The sequence below is a fragment of the Haliotis cracherodii genome, unplaced genomic scaffold, assembly GCF_022045235.1.
Source record: "Haliotis cracherodii isolate W230 unplaced genomic scaffold, xgHalCrac1.p SCAF_2, whole genome shotgun sequence".
Lineage (NCBI taxonomy): Eukaryota > Metazoa > Mollusca > Gastropoda > Lepetellida > Haliotidae > Haliotis > Haliotis cracherodii.
Genome location: NW_027266275.1, coordinates 31,165,946 through 31,181,926, shown reverse-complemented (window position 1 = coordinate 31,181,926; position 15,981 = coordinate 31,165,946). Strand labels below are relative to the sequence as shown.

General features: G+C 41.8%; 1 protein-coding gene across 1 annotated transcript in view; it reads right to left on the bottom strand.

Annotated features, from left to right (window-relative positions):
- LOC139467976 (polycystin-1-like) overlaps positions 1-15,981 on the bottom strand; it is a 62,571-nt gene that overhangs the window by 39,672 nt on the left and 6,918 nt on the right. Inside the window, exons 3-8 of the mRNA XM_071249600.1 lie at positions 9,530-10,047; positions 7,436-7,610; positions 6,626-6,792; positions 4,305-4,929; positions 2,480-3,904; positions 1,470-1,649 (exon numbers count right to left, since the gene is read on the bottom strand). Coding sequence (XP_071105701.1) covers positions 1,470-1,649; positions 2,480-3,904; positions 4,305-4,929; positions 6,626-6,792; positions 7,436-7,610; positions 9,530-10,047 — 3,090 coding nt within the window. The remainder of the gene's footprint in view (positions 1-1,469; positions 1,650-2,479; positions 3,905-4,304; positions 4,930-6,625; positions 6,793-7,435; positions 7,611-9,529; positions 10,048-15,981) is intronic.

Genomic DNA, 15,981 nt, shown 5'->3' with positions numbered 1-15,981 from the left:
TATGTACCATTAACAGTACAAAATCAATACCCATAATAAGATAATCAGCGAGATCTACCTACGTGTTCTGGAAGTACATGTTTGGGACTGGAAAATGACTTCGAGATTACAGTAACTACTTCGACACATCCGAATCGACAGTGGTTAAAAATGATGAATAAAGAAGAAAAACGCAGGGACCAAGCTTTCAGTTCTTGACAACCATAATTTCGACACAACGTTGTTCGACACAACGGTGTATTACATGGGACTCTGGGTTAGAGCCCTATGCCGGGATCCCGGGGATCACATAATATTCCCAGTAAACGGTCGTGCCTGTTACTCGACCCATCGTCCTCATGCTGGATGGTCTAACGATGCAAGTCTAAATTAATTCTAAGAGGACAAGCGCTCTTCGCACTAATGTACACAACTACAGTCTACGATATGGCCACGGTGCACTTTTCACTCATGTGCCCCACTGCAATCTACGATATAGCCATGGCGCTCTTCACACTGATGTACACAACTACAGTCTACTATACGGCCACGGTGCACTTTTCACTCATGTGTCCCACTGCAATCTACGATATAGCCATGGCGCTCTTCGCACTAATGTACACAACTACAGTCTACGATATGGCCACAGTGCACTTTTTACTCATGTGTCCCACTGCAATCTACGATAAAGCCATGGCCTTCTTCGCACTAATGTACACAACTACAGTCTACGATATGGCCACTGTGCACTTTTCACTCAAGTGCCTCACTATAATCTACGATATAGCCATGGCGCTCTTCGCACTAATGTACACAATTACAGTCTACGATATGGCCACTGTGCACTTTTTACTCATGTGCCCCACTATAATCTACGATATAGCCATGGCGCTCTTCGCACTAATGTACACAACTACAGTCTACGATATGGCCTCGGTGCACTTTTCACTCATGTGCCCCACTGCAATCTACGATATAGCCATGGCCCTCTTCGCACTAATGTACACAACTACAGTCTATGATATGGCCACAGTGCACTTTTTACTCACGTGCCCCAGTACAATCTACGATATAGCCATGGCGCTCTTCGCACTAATGTACACAATTACAGTCTACGATATGGCCACTGTGCACTTTTTACTCATGTGCCCCACTATAATCTACGATATAGCCATGGCGCTCTTCGCACTAATGTACACAACTACAGTCTACGATATGGCCTCGGTGCACTTTTCACTCATGTGCCCCACTGCAATCTACGATATAGCCATGGCCCTCTTCGCACTAATGTACACAACTACAGTCTATGATATGGCCACAGTGCACTTTTTACTCACGTGCCCCAGTACAATCTACGATATAGCCATGGCGCTCTTCGCACTAATGTACACAACTACAGTCTACGACATGGCACTTCTCACTGATGTGCAACATTAAGCCTTCTGTAACTTGCCTCTACAACCTTCACGACAGGCAGTAGTCGTACTTACTGTTGTGGGTAACGGGATAGTTCGTAGACAGGACACAGTCTTCTGTGACAGGATTATCCACTTCTATTTGATAAGTCGCCGTCTCAAACTGAAGAGGAGTCGTTATGTCGCACGTGATGGTCTTTGTTCCTAGTGTACTGTACGTTACCAGTTGTACATCTTCACCGTTCTGTCCCGAACCTGGAGATTAATGCAGTGGGTTGATTTTTACGTAGTTTTAAACAATATTTTAGTTATAATTGTATGTAAGGTTGTTGTGTGAGTAACGCCAGGGTGACGCAGGTAGTGGACGTATGCCGCTTTGGTTTTGCACGGGTAGGATCTGTTTATTTGATTTGAATATTCAAGATATGCTACATCCTAAACATCCATGCTCGTACCTTGCCCCGTAATTGTATGTTAGGCTTGTGTTTAAGAACCTAAACGTATTTAGTGAAGGCGGCCTGTAAATAATCAAGCCTGAGCCATGCAATCCAGTGATTGATATTGTAAGCACCGCCGACGCCTACAGTGTCACGCAACCAAACCGTCGAGTCTCACCGTGCCCGCCGATTCATTTAGTCGCCTCTTACGACCAGTGCAATTTTCTGGGTACCTATCCCAACCCGGAATCCACACAGGGCGCACGGGTATGGTACAGACAGACCCACAATCATAATCAGGGCGAAATTGGGTCCGAACCTACGTTCAGCGGATCCTGGCATGGAGAAGCAGCCATTGATCATTTGACAACACGTGTCTACATGATGTAAAACAGGCAATGCTCAGATCATCTTGAAATAAGATTATAACATAAACAAGAAGGATTGATAACAGGAAAGATTTTAGGAAAAATATACCTTTTCAAAGGAAAATAGGAAAGATTTTAGGAAAAATATACCTTTCATGAGGAGAACGAGTCTAAATAATGTTTTGGCAACATGACTTGTTATAACTGTATAATAAATTCCTAAGGAATAAATTAGAATGTCAGTTTTATAAATAAGTTCACAAAAAAAAATCGATGTTACCTGTTCGTTGCCAGGTTTGTGCTCCACTGCCATCGCCAAAGTCGCAGGAGATATTTGCAAACAGACCGCTAGGCCCACGGTACATGATGACCTTGATATTTGCAGCCTGGCCTAAAATTGCACCAGGAGGATCAGCTGTGACGACCAGATCCTCAACAGGATCGATGACACACATTTGGCGGTCTGTGAAATTCTTGCCACTTACTTCGTTCCAGATACGAGCTGTAATGGGATAACATCCAGGGTCCCTGTACTCATGGGTATAGTTGAAATCCATTTGAAGAGGATCTGTGGAGCGAAAGTTATCACCAAAGTCGAACTCAGCTGTAGCCTCATTTGGCGTCCCCCCTGTTGTTTCAAAGGAGAAAGCTCCAATACCAGGAGGTGCAAAGAATATGGTTTCTCGGTGGACAAGTTCGACGTCAACGACACTCTGAATAACGAGGACTGAGTGGTGTTGACTTTCAGAGCGATCGTTATTAGCACACGTGATGGTGACATTAAACAGCTCTCCTGTGGCGAAGGAATGGCTACGTTGTTCGACCAGGTTGGTACGGATAGCCCAGTCAGCTGGTCCTTCATCGTGGGTATCGACTGGGGTTCCGTCATCGAAGTCCCATGTACATACAACGTTTGATCCTTCTGTCATTGTAACACTGCACGTTACAGGGATACTGGTGCCGGTCTTCGCAAGGTCACAGTTACTGGATACATCCTTCATTGCAGTTTCTATGGTGAAGTCTTCAGTTATGTTTCTAGAACCAAGCATGTTGGTCACTGTCAGAATAAGAGGATATTTGTTCGCCATCTTCCCAGGAAGTATTGCTGTCTGCCATTTCTTAGTGACAATATCTCCAGACTCAACAGGAATGATGGCGCCATCGAAATCCAAATTAAACACGCAGTCTGATCCTTGTGTCAATGTCCATTCGATTCTGAAGTCAACTAGTTTCTCAGCTCCGGTTCTGACCAATGCCAACCCAAGACATTCTTCCTGCACGACCACAGTGAAGATGAAGATCAGAGAGCTAACGTGGTTTGAGCAGTTAGCAGTTACGGTATAGTTGCCACCAACAGTGAAGACATGATTCACGATACCGTTGTGACCGTAGTCGGCCTCCAGTGTGGTGTTGGTCGTGGAGTCGCCGTAGTCCCAGTCGATGGTGTAGTCCGATCCCCCTGTTAACTGGATGGTGAAAGGGCAGTTGCTGAGGGTCACACAAGGGTTGTACAAGACTGTGAAGCCATCAATTCTGTCCTCAACTATGACTGTTGTGATGTTGGATTTACTGGTCAGTTGATTCCAGGATATTGCTGAGACATTATATTCGCCCTTTGTTGTGAAGGTGTGGTTGTAGTGGTCTGTCGTAGTATCATTAATGGGTGACCCATCGCCAAAGTCCCAGTTGCGTTTCACGTTGGTTCCTGATGGAAACAAACACTTCCAATGCAGATGGTTTAAACATTCACACAAAAATTAAATCAATCCTTATACAAACATAATTATAGTTTGTTACTCTATATTTGTAATGTAGGGGCGATGGATTAGCCTAGTGGATAAAGCATTTGCTCGTAACGAGACATCATGGGTACAATGTAAAGCTTATTTCCGCCATGATATTGTTTTAAATTTGCATAAGGCGGCGTAAAACTTTACTCACTCACTTTCTGTTATCTGATCTCGTTAGATTGTTACACGTTAAATTTACTGAATGCGTTATTAGAATACATATGGAATGTTTGGGATACGGTCGATTTTTCCAAACTGTTGAAATTCGTTAATTGTGGTAAGCTGCGACAGTCTGAAACTTACAGAGTACCTTACCTGTGTGCGGGAGGATGTTTAACGTCCCTTCCTCGTTTGTGACCCAATACATGGGAGCGTCGATGATAGTAGCATTAATGCCTTGCAGAACCTCGATCTCGGTGACGTTCAGTTCAGAGAAGGGAATATCGATGTTACTGACGTTGGTAGTCAGAGGGTAGGTACCAGCCGTGGTGAAGGTGTAAGTGAGGTATACCTTGGTCTGACTTGAGAAAATGGCTTTCAGATGATGGCGGGTATTTGGCATCGAGATGCCACCAGTTTTGGCAAAATTGGTTGTGGTAGGTGGATACTTCCTGTCACACTCTGTCTGATTGTAGGACACTGTAAGTGCAGCTGATCCTGCTGATTTTCTGTAGGCGATGATGTCTCCGGGGTATACATGGGTGTAGTCTTGGGAGTCAATGACTTGATAACCAGTGGCCGTCAGTGTCAGGGTGAGTGTCTGGCGGATGCTGTAGTCAGACAGAGGTGCGGCACATGGGTGCCTGTCGAGGGGGGTACAGCCTGTGGAGCAGCTCTGAGCTCTGGGGCAGAAAACGTTGGGGTTTGTGCAAGTCATTCCTGCACACGCTCCACATGCGTTTGTTTCGTAGCAGTACGGGGTGCAGTCGGGTTGTAGGATCTATAAATAGATTTAAATACAATAATTAAAACAAAAGAAAACCAGTTATGATAGAACGCAGTTCAACGTTAAGCATCAGAAGTTTAATAATAGTTAAATCCCAGGGATATTCTATAGAAAGTTCCAGCTCCCAGGCATAATCTACAGAAAGCCCCTCTGCCTCAGGGATATTATATAGAAAGTTCCATCGTCCTATGGATATTCTATAGCAATTTCCGCTGTCCCTGTGATATTCTATAGAAAGTCTCAGGGATATTATATAGAAAAGTTCCATAGTCCTATGGATATTATATAGGAATGTCCCCTCTCCCAGTGATATTCTATAGAAAGTCTCCCTGAGCTAGGGATATTCTATAGAAAGTCTCCCTGACCAAGGGATATTCCATAAAAAGTCTCCCTGAACGAGGGATATTCTATAGAAAGTCTCCCTGAACCAGGGATATTCTATAGAAAGTTCCCCTGTGAAAGGGATATTGTTTAGAAAGTCCCTATGTCCCAGTTATAGTCTATAGGAAGTGTCCCTGTCTAAGTGATATTCTGTTGAACGTTCCACAGTCCCAGGGATATTCCGTAAAAAGTGTCCCTGTCGGAGTGACATTCCATAGAATGTCCCCCTGTCCCAGGTATTGTATGCAGAAAGTTCCGTGCCCCAGTATCATTATATAAATAGGAAGTTCCCTGTCCCAGTGGTATTGTTTAGACTGTTCCCCTGTCCCAAGAATATTCTGTAGAAGGTCCCCTTGTCAAGAGGATATCGTATAGAATGTCTATCTGTCCTAGGGATATTTCAGTTGGAAGTTCATTGTTCCAGTGATACTATTAAGAAAGTTCCCCTGTCCCAAGGATATTCTGTAGAAGGTCCCCCTGTCCTACGGATATTCTATAGAATGTCCCTCGTTAGAGATATATTTTTGCTGTCAAACACAATCTACATAACACATATTACAATGCTAACTCAAGGATATGTGCAGACTGACCCTAAGTCATATAAAAAATATTACTTATATCTTAGTGGGATCGAACATGCAACCTTTGTATTTGTGGCTCAGTGAGAGTGACTTAGTGTGAACAGAGGGTTCCGTTTCCGAAGGTTTATGGAAAGTGTGCTAGAAACATAAATTTTTTTTATAAATGTTGAAAAAATCTTTTTTCTCTCGGGGTTGGTTCAAAATGTTAAGCCCCGGGTCTCGGGTCACTCATGTTACATTATCAAACTCACCCTCGGGAGCATGTTATCATCCATGTCACAGGTTCAGACCACCGATCAAGGCGCCCTTATAGAACGAACGTTGGGTACAGAGAACACACGGGGGAAATTTTAGACCTACTTACTGAACCCCGTAACGAATGAAACAAATTCAATTGATCATCATCATAGTCGGCGCTTCCAGCTACCACTGAGGACCAACAGGAGTCCATTGAAGAAGAACTTGTTGCCCTACCTTCTTTCTTATCTGTAGAAAACGAGTTACAACCACGCTGATAATGGTTTATCATATTAAATTGATGCCTAGATGGTTACATGACTACCTAAATTGACTGACTAAATTGGGAACCCATTTGGATCCCGTGACAGACTTGTCCTTATGGTGGTCGTAAGAGGCGACTACATGAACGGGGTTGTCATACTCGGTGACTTGGTTGACTGCAAGTCGCACGACGGCGTGGTTCATGATATCAATCACTGGAGACCTACCAAGAGTGTGAGTGTCCCAGTCGTCTCTGCCCAAAGCTCCCAGTGTGTGACCACGCCCTCGTACTTAAACTCTGAGGCGTACATCATGTAGTCCTTGTCCTCGGTTGTGGGCTCTTGCGGGTCGGTTGTGGAAGGCACGCAACAGCCAGCACCATCCACAATCGGGTCTGTGGATGCGAAAGTGTTGAAAAAATGTTTAGTCAGTGTTAAGATAACAACAAATGTCCTCCCCAAAATATATTTCAGAAGAATAAGATAAAAGCCTCCATTATTTTACGTTACTTTGATATAATTTTGATCTATGTACCTGTGCTCTTGGGTTGCAGCATAGTGAAGACTAGAATGCGTTGTGATTTAATACCAAATGAACCTATAATTACACATCATGAAGATAATTAAATACTGTGATGCTCGGCTCGTATATCACAAACTTAAGGCTTCTGCATTACTCTTCCTTCAACACTAAGAGGAAAATAGGTAAATAATAATTTTTATGTAAACTTATATATGAGTGAGTGAGCCAGTACGGTTTTTAGCAATATTCCAGGAATATCACGTCGAACCAGAAATGGGTTCACACATTGTACCCATGTCGGGAATCGAACCCGGGTCTTCGGCGTGACGAGCGAACGCTTTTACCACTAGGCTACCCAACCGCCCCCTTATATCATAGCGTGTATCTGTTTGCACATGTTTGCGTAGGGATACAAAAAGGGATTTAAGTTTTCATTGATTAGAGTCATGATCATATATTGCTGTTATTATTCACTCGAGCTCTGATTTCCAGTGGGTTGTGTTTGACATTTCTACCTGCAACGTCAATTGTCCTGTCCGTGCCATCCACATTGTCTGTCAGACGGAGATGTGTTCCTTGGGTGATGATGGCGACACACTTGTCTTCTTCGTCCGTTATGAACAGGGGACAGTCCACAGTGATGTTCTTGACGGGTGCCTGCACCACCAACCCTGCTACGTTAGACTTGGGCTGCAAACCAGAAGAGTCATTTTCTCATACGTAATGACAAGTGACGTTTTTGATGAAACAAGCATAAGATTTTCACTGAAATTCGACACCCGGAAATGTCATTGGAATCCCATGGCGCCAGTTAAGATTTGAATCTATATGAAAGAATCAAATATATCAACAATTACTGTTCATTGGGATGCTAAATTTAAAAACATCGGTTTTGTTTCCGTAGAGCTCTCAAACTGCAGTGAGACATACATGGCAGCATTGTGGAATGTGTAAACAGCATCAACGGATGACGCCATATGTTGTGTAGAAGCCACGTTTGCACGTCCACAAATTTGCGACTGAGAAATGAAACAATTAAATTATATTCATTACGGTTGCATACATACTCCGTGTATAATTTGGAAGACATCCGGACTGCGAAGGTCGTTTACAAAGTTAATAATCAGATTATATCGTAAACTCGCATTTTTAAATAATTTGTGTTTTGCTTCAGGCAGTCACGCATGATTTATTAAACGGCAGCCTGCATGACTGATCGTGCATGGTGCAGTACACCATCAGCAACGAGGATACAAATCAGCTGAGTCACGTTCTAAGTATCCAATGTGCCCACTTCGATAACAGACTGTTTCACAAGTTTCCGCGAAAACATTACAAAACGTACTGTTTTCAGGAATATAACCTGCATTAATGGCTAAGATATGTACCGTAAAGCTGCATTCATGGCTACGATATGTACTGTAAATCTGCATTCATGGCTACGGTATGTACCGTAAACCTGCATTCATGGCTACGATATGTACCGTAAACCTGCATTCATGGCTAAGTTATGTACCTGTAAACCTGCATTCATGGCTACGATAAGTATCGTCAACCTGCATTCATGGCTAAGATATGTACCGTAAACCTGCATTGTTGGCTAAGATATGTACCGTAAACCTGCATTCATGGCTAAGATATGTACCGTAAACCTGCATTCATGGCTACGATATGTACCTGTAAACCTGCATTCATGGCTAAGATATGTACCGTAAACCTGCATTCATGGCTAAGATATGTACCGTAAACCTGCATTCATGGCTAAGTTATGTATCGTAAACCTGCATTCATGGCTAAGATATGTACCGTAAACCTGCATTCATGGCTACGATATGTACCTGTAAACCTGCATTCATGGCTAAGATATGTACCGTAAACCTGCATTCATGGCTAAGATATGTACCGTAAACCTGCATTCATGGCTAAGTTATGTATCGTAAACCTGCATTCATGGCTAAGATATGTACTGTAAACCTGCATTCATGGCTATGATATGTACCGTAAACCTGCATTCATGGCTAAGATGTGTACTGTATACCTGAATTCATGGCTAAATTATGTACCGTCAACCTACATTCATGACAGAGATATGTACCGTAAACCTGCATTCATGGCTACGATATGTACCTGTAAACCTGCATTCATGGCTAAGTTATGTATCGTCAACCTGCATTTATGGCTAAGATGTGTACCGTAAACCTGCATTCATGGCTAAGATATGTATCGTCAACCTGCATTTATGGCTAAGATATGTACTGTAAACCTGCATTCATGGAGAAGATGCATACGGTAAACCTGCATTCGTGGAGAAGATACATACGGTAAAGCTGCATTCATGGAGAAGATACATACGGTAAACCCGCATTCATGGAGAAGATACATGTACATAGGTATACCTGCATTCATGGCTATACATGCAATTCCATGTGTACACATGCACACGTTTCAAACAGTGATCTTCCGGAAGACGGGATTTGGCTACAGACGGACAACTATATATCATCAATGATAATCCGGATACTTAAAGGGGTCTGGGCTACAGGGTGTGCACTGTACATGTATGTGTTATCATCAATGACAATCCGGATACTTAAACAACACAGACTTACCACAATGGCGCCAGCAGTGTCCATAGCAGTGACAATTGCATCATGCTGACCAGGGATCGCATATGTCTTCGTCAACATACCCGTAGCGTTGTTTTTCATGTCACCGTTGCCGTCATCGTAGTTCATCTGATACGTCAAGATCCCACCAGCGTCGACATCAATAGAAAAGGTCACCGCCTCTCCCGTCGTGGCGAAGCTTGGACTGACGCTCAGATCTACCCTTTTGATGGGTTGGGCCGACTGGTAAACACTGAGGTACGTCTCTCCCCCGCACATCTGAGCCGCATCCCCGGCACATGGCGTGGAACAGTTGGAGGTGCCGGTGATGAAGGCAGCGTCGGGTTCGTTGTCACCGCAGAAACAGAATCGACCTGCTATCAAGCCTGCATATATTGCTTGATACGCTCCGCACAAGTTGGTACATATTTCTACGGTGAGGGCGCTGGGATCATAGTAGCCAGGGCTGAGCGGAAGATGGCGGTTCCTGATGTCTTCTATGTAACACCCATGGAGGCTACCTGGAATGGAGAAAGCGAGTATGTTGATATTACAACAGCAGATATTCAGGTTTAGTTGTCACAGTGCTGTCAGCTATAATTCACACTAATACCAAGGAGTTTCCCCGTGGGAATTCTGGGACAGGATTGGTCCAGAGCACTGCATGCTTCTTCAGTAGACTGAAATGGGAATTGTGTGGTTATAATGTAGGACACGGGGCCTGAGATGATATCCTTGAGATGATAGATATTCTTTACTTCCTCCAGAAGTTAATCCGAAGATTATACATAATTAATCAAACGTATTCACACAAACTCATATTACCTGTACATATATACAATACAAGACAGTAGCACCAGTGTCATGCCATGCACACAGTACAAAAGGTTAGATCAGATGACATAATCAAGGTAAGGCTTTAGTGTAAGTACATAAGCAGAAAATATCAATATAACAGATTCCCATGTAACTATATCAATACATTGTGAGAAGTGAGTATCAGCACCAAAGAAAAATGACAACATATCTTCTTCATCTTGTAATTCCAACTGGACATAGGTTTCAACATCAAGCAGATCAATAAAAGTTGAAAACAGTTCATTTCTTTCCTGCAGTAGAGCTTCACAATGTAACATGATGTGATCAAAGGCATGCTTGTTACACAATAAACAGTCCCTGGAAGTTTTGTTTCGTGATGAAACTCTAACACAAAATTTTAAACTTGACCTCTGTTCTGGGTACATAGATGCTAGTTGCCATAACATATGGTGAGTGAGCTTTGTGTGTATTAGCATGAAGACCTGTATTGACAGAAACTTTTCTGCGCCACATATTTTCTTCATATTCATGAATGGTTTTATTAACCAGTTGCTTCCAGTTTCTCTTTGTAGGAAATACACCACAGCTTATATATGTACAAAGGTTGTTTCGTAGGTTATACTTGCTAAGAACTGATAATAAATCTCGACATACAGATTTAGTATTAGTTGGAATTGCAATGTATGCACAAAATAGATGTTTAACAAAACTGTTACAGGTTAAGTTACATAAGCAGCCAAGCAGCTGAAGTTTATAGTTATCGATATAGCCGATCATTGTCCAAAGCCCAAGATTAGCAATAGTGGATTCTGATGGAGATCTTTTATCAAGTCCTTGTATAATTCGCGCGAAATAGCGTTGTCCAAAGTAATGACGGTCTAATGAGGTCCGACTGCTTGTGGTTTGTGATCATGCTGTCAACCACTTGTCTGACCCAGACCTGATTATTTACGTGCTGTCGCGATATCGTTTGGTTGTGTGACCTTAAACAATATTGGTTCTCTCATGGGGTAGAACTGTGAACGATAACAACTTACATACTTGAGCGTATCGTTGATCGAAGCGGTCGTATAATATGCTATATCGTTCATATGGATGCAGTGTACAAGTAACTATATTGCATTTGGGGAATAAACGTGATATGTATTGGGATTAACGCTGTATGTTTGCGGAATTATCGTGATATATTGTCGGGATTACCACGGTTTGTTTTAGTAATTACCCTGATTTGTTTGCGGGATTACCGCGGTATGTTAGCGGGATTACCGTGTTATGTTTGCGGAATTACCGCAGTATGTATGTGTATTTACCGAGGTATGTCTGCGGAGTTGTCGCGGCATGTTTGCGGGATTACCGCGGTTTGTTTGCCGGATTACCGCAGTATGTTTGCGGGATTACCGCTGTATGTTTGAGGATTTACCGTGTTATGTTTGCGGAATTACCGCGGTATGGTTGTGTATTTACCGCGGTATCTCTGCGTTGTCGCGGCATGTTGGCGGAATTGATATTTGTGGAAATAAGGTGGTATGTTTCCGGAATTACCGCGGTATGTTTGCGGAATCACTGCGATACTTTAACCTCACAGTACCTGTGTACAGCAAACATTTCCCGGCCTTAGTCTTGCCCAGTATTTTAAACTCAAAATACCCCACAGGCATCACCTTTCCGAAGTTCAAGACCTACACTATCCCGAAACAAAGGTAAACATAAGAGTCTGTCTAGTGGCCCTAAGTTTCCGATACATTCATCCATTGTCCTGATCTGCACTAATATAACGGGTCAGAAGGTTTGAATGACCCTCGCGTATGTTCTTCAAGCCGATCTGAGCACCGCACCGATCGTATGATATGTTCTGGCATGTTTAGATCCAACAAACATCGATACACTGGTTATAGATCTGAGGCCTCTTTTATTCCTACCACGAACGCGTTGCTGTCAGCAACCTTTCACAGTATAGCTTTAAGCAACGTCGACGGATGTAACACTAAGTAACGATGTTGTCCTTCACCGTACACGTTGCTCTGTGGAGCCTTGCAAATCTACAACCAGTTTAACAGGTTTTAGAACGATCTATATGTGTGTCTAACAGAGGGGAAAGGAGAGTTAATTTCCACGCTTTAAATATTTTTTATCGATTCCCATAGAGTCAGTAAAACGTTGAATGTTAGTGAATGTGTTGTGTTGATGACGACAGATCAATCGGCGTGTGACGTTGCCATAGAGACACGACACAGTAAGGGTGATCGATATTGATCCATAATTCTATCTACAAAAAAACATCTCTCGTATGCAAGTCAAAGCTTTCCACGTTTTATAAAACTGTATTGATTTGTTGGCATATTATATTTTGTGTAAACAAAATAATAGCTGTGAAATATATCACGGATAAAGGGCGAGGTGACAGATCGATTTTGAAATGACGTACTAGATGTCACGAACAGCGCGAGGTTCTCAGAAATCGTGGAACGAAGTCGTGATGTTTTGAGAGGTTTCAGTCTTGTTTCATGAATTATGAATTATGGCGAAAGTGGTAGAACATCATTCAATTAACAAACCGTGTCAAAGTCTTCTCCAATACTCTTTGATATGGTTACGCTACGATATAGGTAACCAGAAGGCGGTGCCTAGGGCACTTCCAGTAAGATCAGTATGATAAATAGGTGAGTGAGTACAAGTACGCCGCTTCGAACAGTATTCAAGTAAAAGGTCAACATAATTTCTGAAAACAAGAGGGGATGCAGGTCACAGACCTTTAATGGCGAAACTAACGTTGACGGGTAAGAGTTGACAAACGTAGCAGTATGATTGAAGAAATCGAACCTTAACGGATCCTTGAATTGCTAAGGGACACAACTCTGCTCAGCGACTCGTTGTGCCTAAAACCGTTGGGCAAACCATGCCCATCGGTCTCTATAACGAAATTATTCTGATAATGATACATGTATTACTTATAAATACGTAAAAGTGTTGTGGAATTGGTAAAAAAAAGGTGAAAACAAAAAAATGTTTTTTAGCTGAAAGATATGTGAACGTCAGCCATGAGTAGCTGTGTGGACACCAGAAATAGGCTTCACACATTGTATCCATAAATAAAGCGACAAAACCCTTTCCATATCCAATAGAAATATTTGCATATAGCAGAGTCGATTGTACGATTCTGACTATATCATGGGCATGAGTTTATGAATCACTATCAAGGAGTAATGATACCAGGTCCCCATGTTGGGACTCGAACCGTCGTGACGAGCGAACGCTTTAACCACTAGGCCAACCCAAGGTCCCTCCAATAACTTCAGACCCAGTGTCCAGGGACGACAGCAGTCAAAGCGACGTTAGCAATATGCTGAAATTATTGAAGCTTTTCAAAACGTGAGCCCGATTTTGCTTGTGCTGTATAAACCTGATACGCGGGCAAATATGGAATGAATGAATGAATGAATGAATAGTATTTTACGCCTCATCAGCAATTTTCCAGCTATTTGCAGCTGGGCAAAAGTGGACATTATGATCTATGTGTAGGAAAGATACCAAAGTATTGGAACAAGATAAATTGTGTGAAGATTCTTTTGTCCAGGCGTTTACAAGTTGACATCCTTTGTCATTATTATGAGTAAAACATATGTTGTTAATTGTCAAATTACGAAATAACAGTGAGCAGAATATTTGTAAATGACTAAGATAGTCCAAAATTTTGTTGTAATTAATTGAGTTTATGGGATGCTAGAATAAAGTAAGGATATTGTATTTACAGTAATTTCCTCTTGCCACCCATTTCCCGATGCCCAAAGCTAAGATTGGTTGGTTGTTTAACGCCGCACTCAGCAATATTCCAGCTACAGTAAAGTACGGTTATAACGAACTCAAAGGGACTACTAATTTTAGTTCGTTATAACCGTAGTTCGTTGTAAGCATATATACAGCATAACAACCGCAAATAGTCGGGACCAAAAAAGTAAATTCGTTATATCGTCAGTTCGTTATAAGCGTGTTCGTTATAACCGTAGTTTGCTGTATATGACGGCGGTTCCCAGAGCTAAGAAGCTTCCTCAGTACAGTCGTGTTTTGGGGGATTATTATGTACTGAGTTTAAAAAAATAGTATTACAGATATTAATGAAAACAATAAATTAGCTTCAGGTTTTACAACTCGTTTCATGACTCAATGTTTCTCTGTGCATGTTTAATAAAACAATATCTGTTGTGAAAACAATTATTGTTCGGTTCCGTTCAGATAATGAAGTAATACCCGAAAACCTATTCTGTAGCCAACACAAATTCTAGGCTAACCAAATCTTGTCGAAATTCTTTGTTAACACATCCAGTTGTTAAACGTTACATTATACGACTACGATTGGGTCATCAGATAAGTTCACACCCCACAGTTCGATCGATATCACATCTTAATTCGCACCTTAATTCGCACCCTGGCGCTCGGCATTAAGGGGATAAAACAAGGACAAGTCGGCTTGGAGTGTGGGTAGGGCATCCATGTAAAACTGCGGCATGGTAACTCCGTTGACTAACACTATAAGGCCGACATAAGTCCGGTCTATTATAAGTGTAAACGGTCAAAATTTTCGGGTCAAAAGTTTCCGGAAGGAAAAAATATTTATATGAGAAAATATTCCAGTGTCAGGAAGATACTGACTGTGGAAATAATATCTTGACAAAAGTTTCCACTGGATATTCTTACCTAGCGGGAATAAATTATCCTATTACACATGGACATCGCTATATAAGTGGAATAATCTTGAAGGCAACGTTAAACCCATTTCACCTCTCCTCACTGAAAACAAATATGTCGTTGAAATTAACGATGACATGTAACCAACACTACACACTCATACAACACAAAAATAAACAATAAACAGAGATATATTTTCGCCAACTTCTTAAATAGCGCTTGCTTTTGATTAAAAAAACCTGGACCCCCAGGTGAACACATGTGAACCCATTTGAACCCAGGTGAATCCATATATAGCCCACGTTAACCTTGGGTGACCAGTGTTCACATATTAACTTAATTACGTGATACTTGGTTGACCTTAGCTTCCTATGCCCTAAAAAACCCTGGCGTGCGGTACTCTGGTTAGTAGATTCCAAGTTATTACAGTAAACTACGGTTATAACGAACTCAAAGGGACCACTAATTTTAGTTCGTTATACCCGTAGTTCATTATAAGCCTATAAACAGCATCTGTACAACAAATGACCGGGGCTAAAATATAAGTTCGTTATATCGGTCAGTTCGTTATAAGCGTGTTCGTTATAACCGTAGATTACTGTACTTTCATGTATTGATTCAATCAAGAATGCAATTATTAAATGGCAATAATTAACAAGTTATTGATAGTATATATCTATTCTAATATGCGTCAGCTTAATGTAACCCTAGATTCTTGATATAAATACTTTTAAATCGATGATGATTTAAAGATGATTATTTTTTCATTTTTGGGTTAGGTTGAACATTCTTGTCGTTTCCTATGCATCAAATGGAAAAAAAAGTACAATGGCAGGTTTGTCATGCACTGAAACACTTGTTACCTTCTCATAGCTCCCGAGAGCCATTTAGTAGTTTATATAAGGTTGCATTTTATGGTTTTATTTCAGATACTGCCCTAAGGTACGCCTACT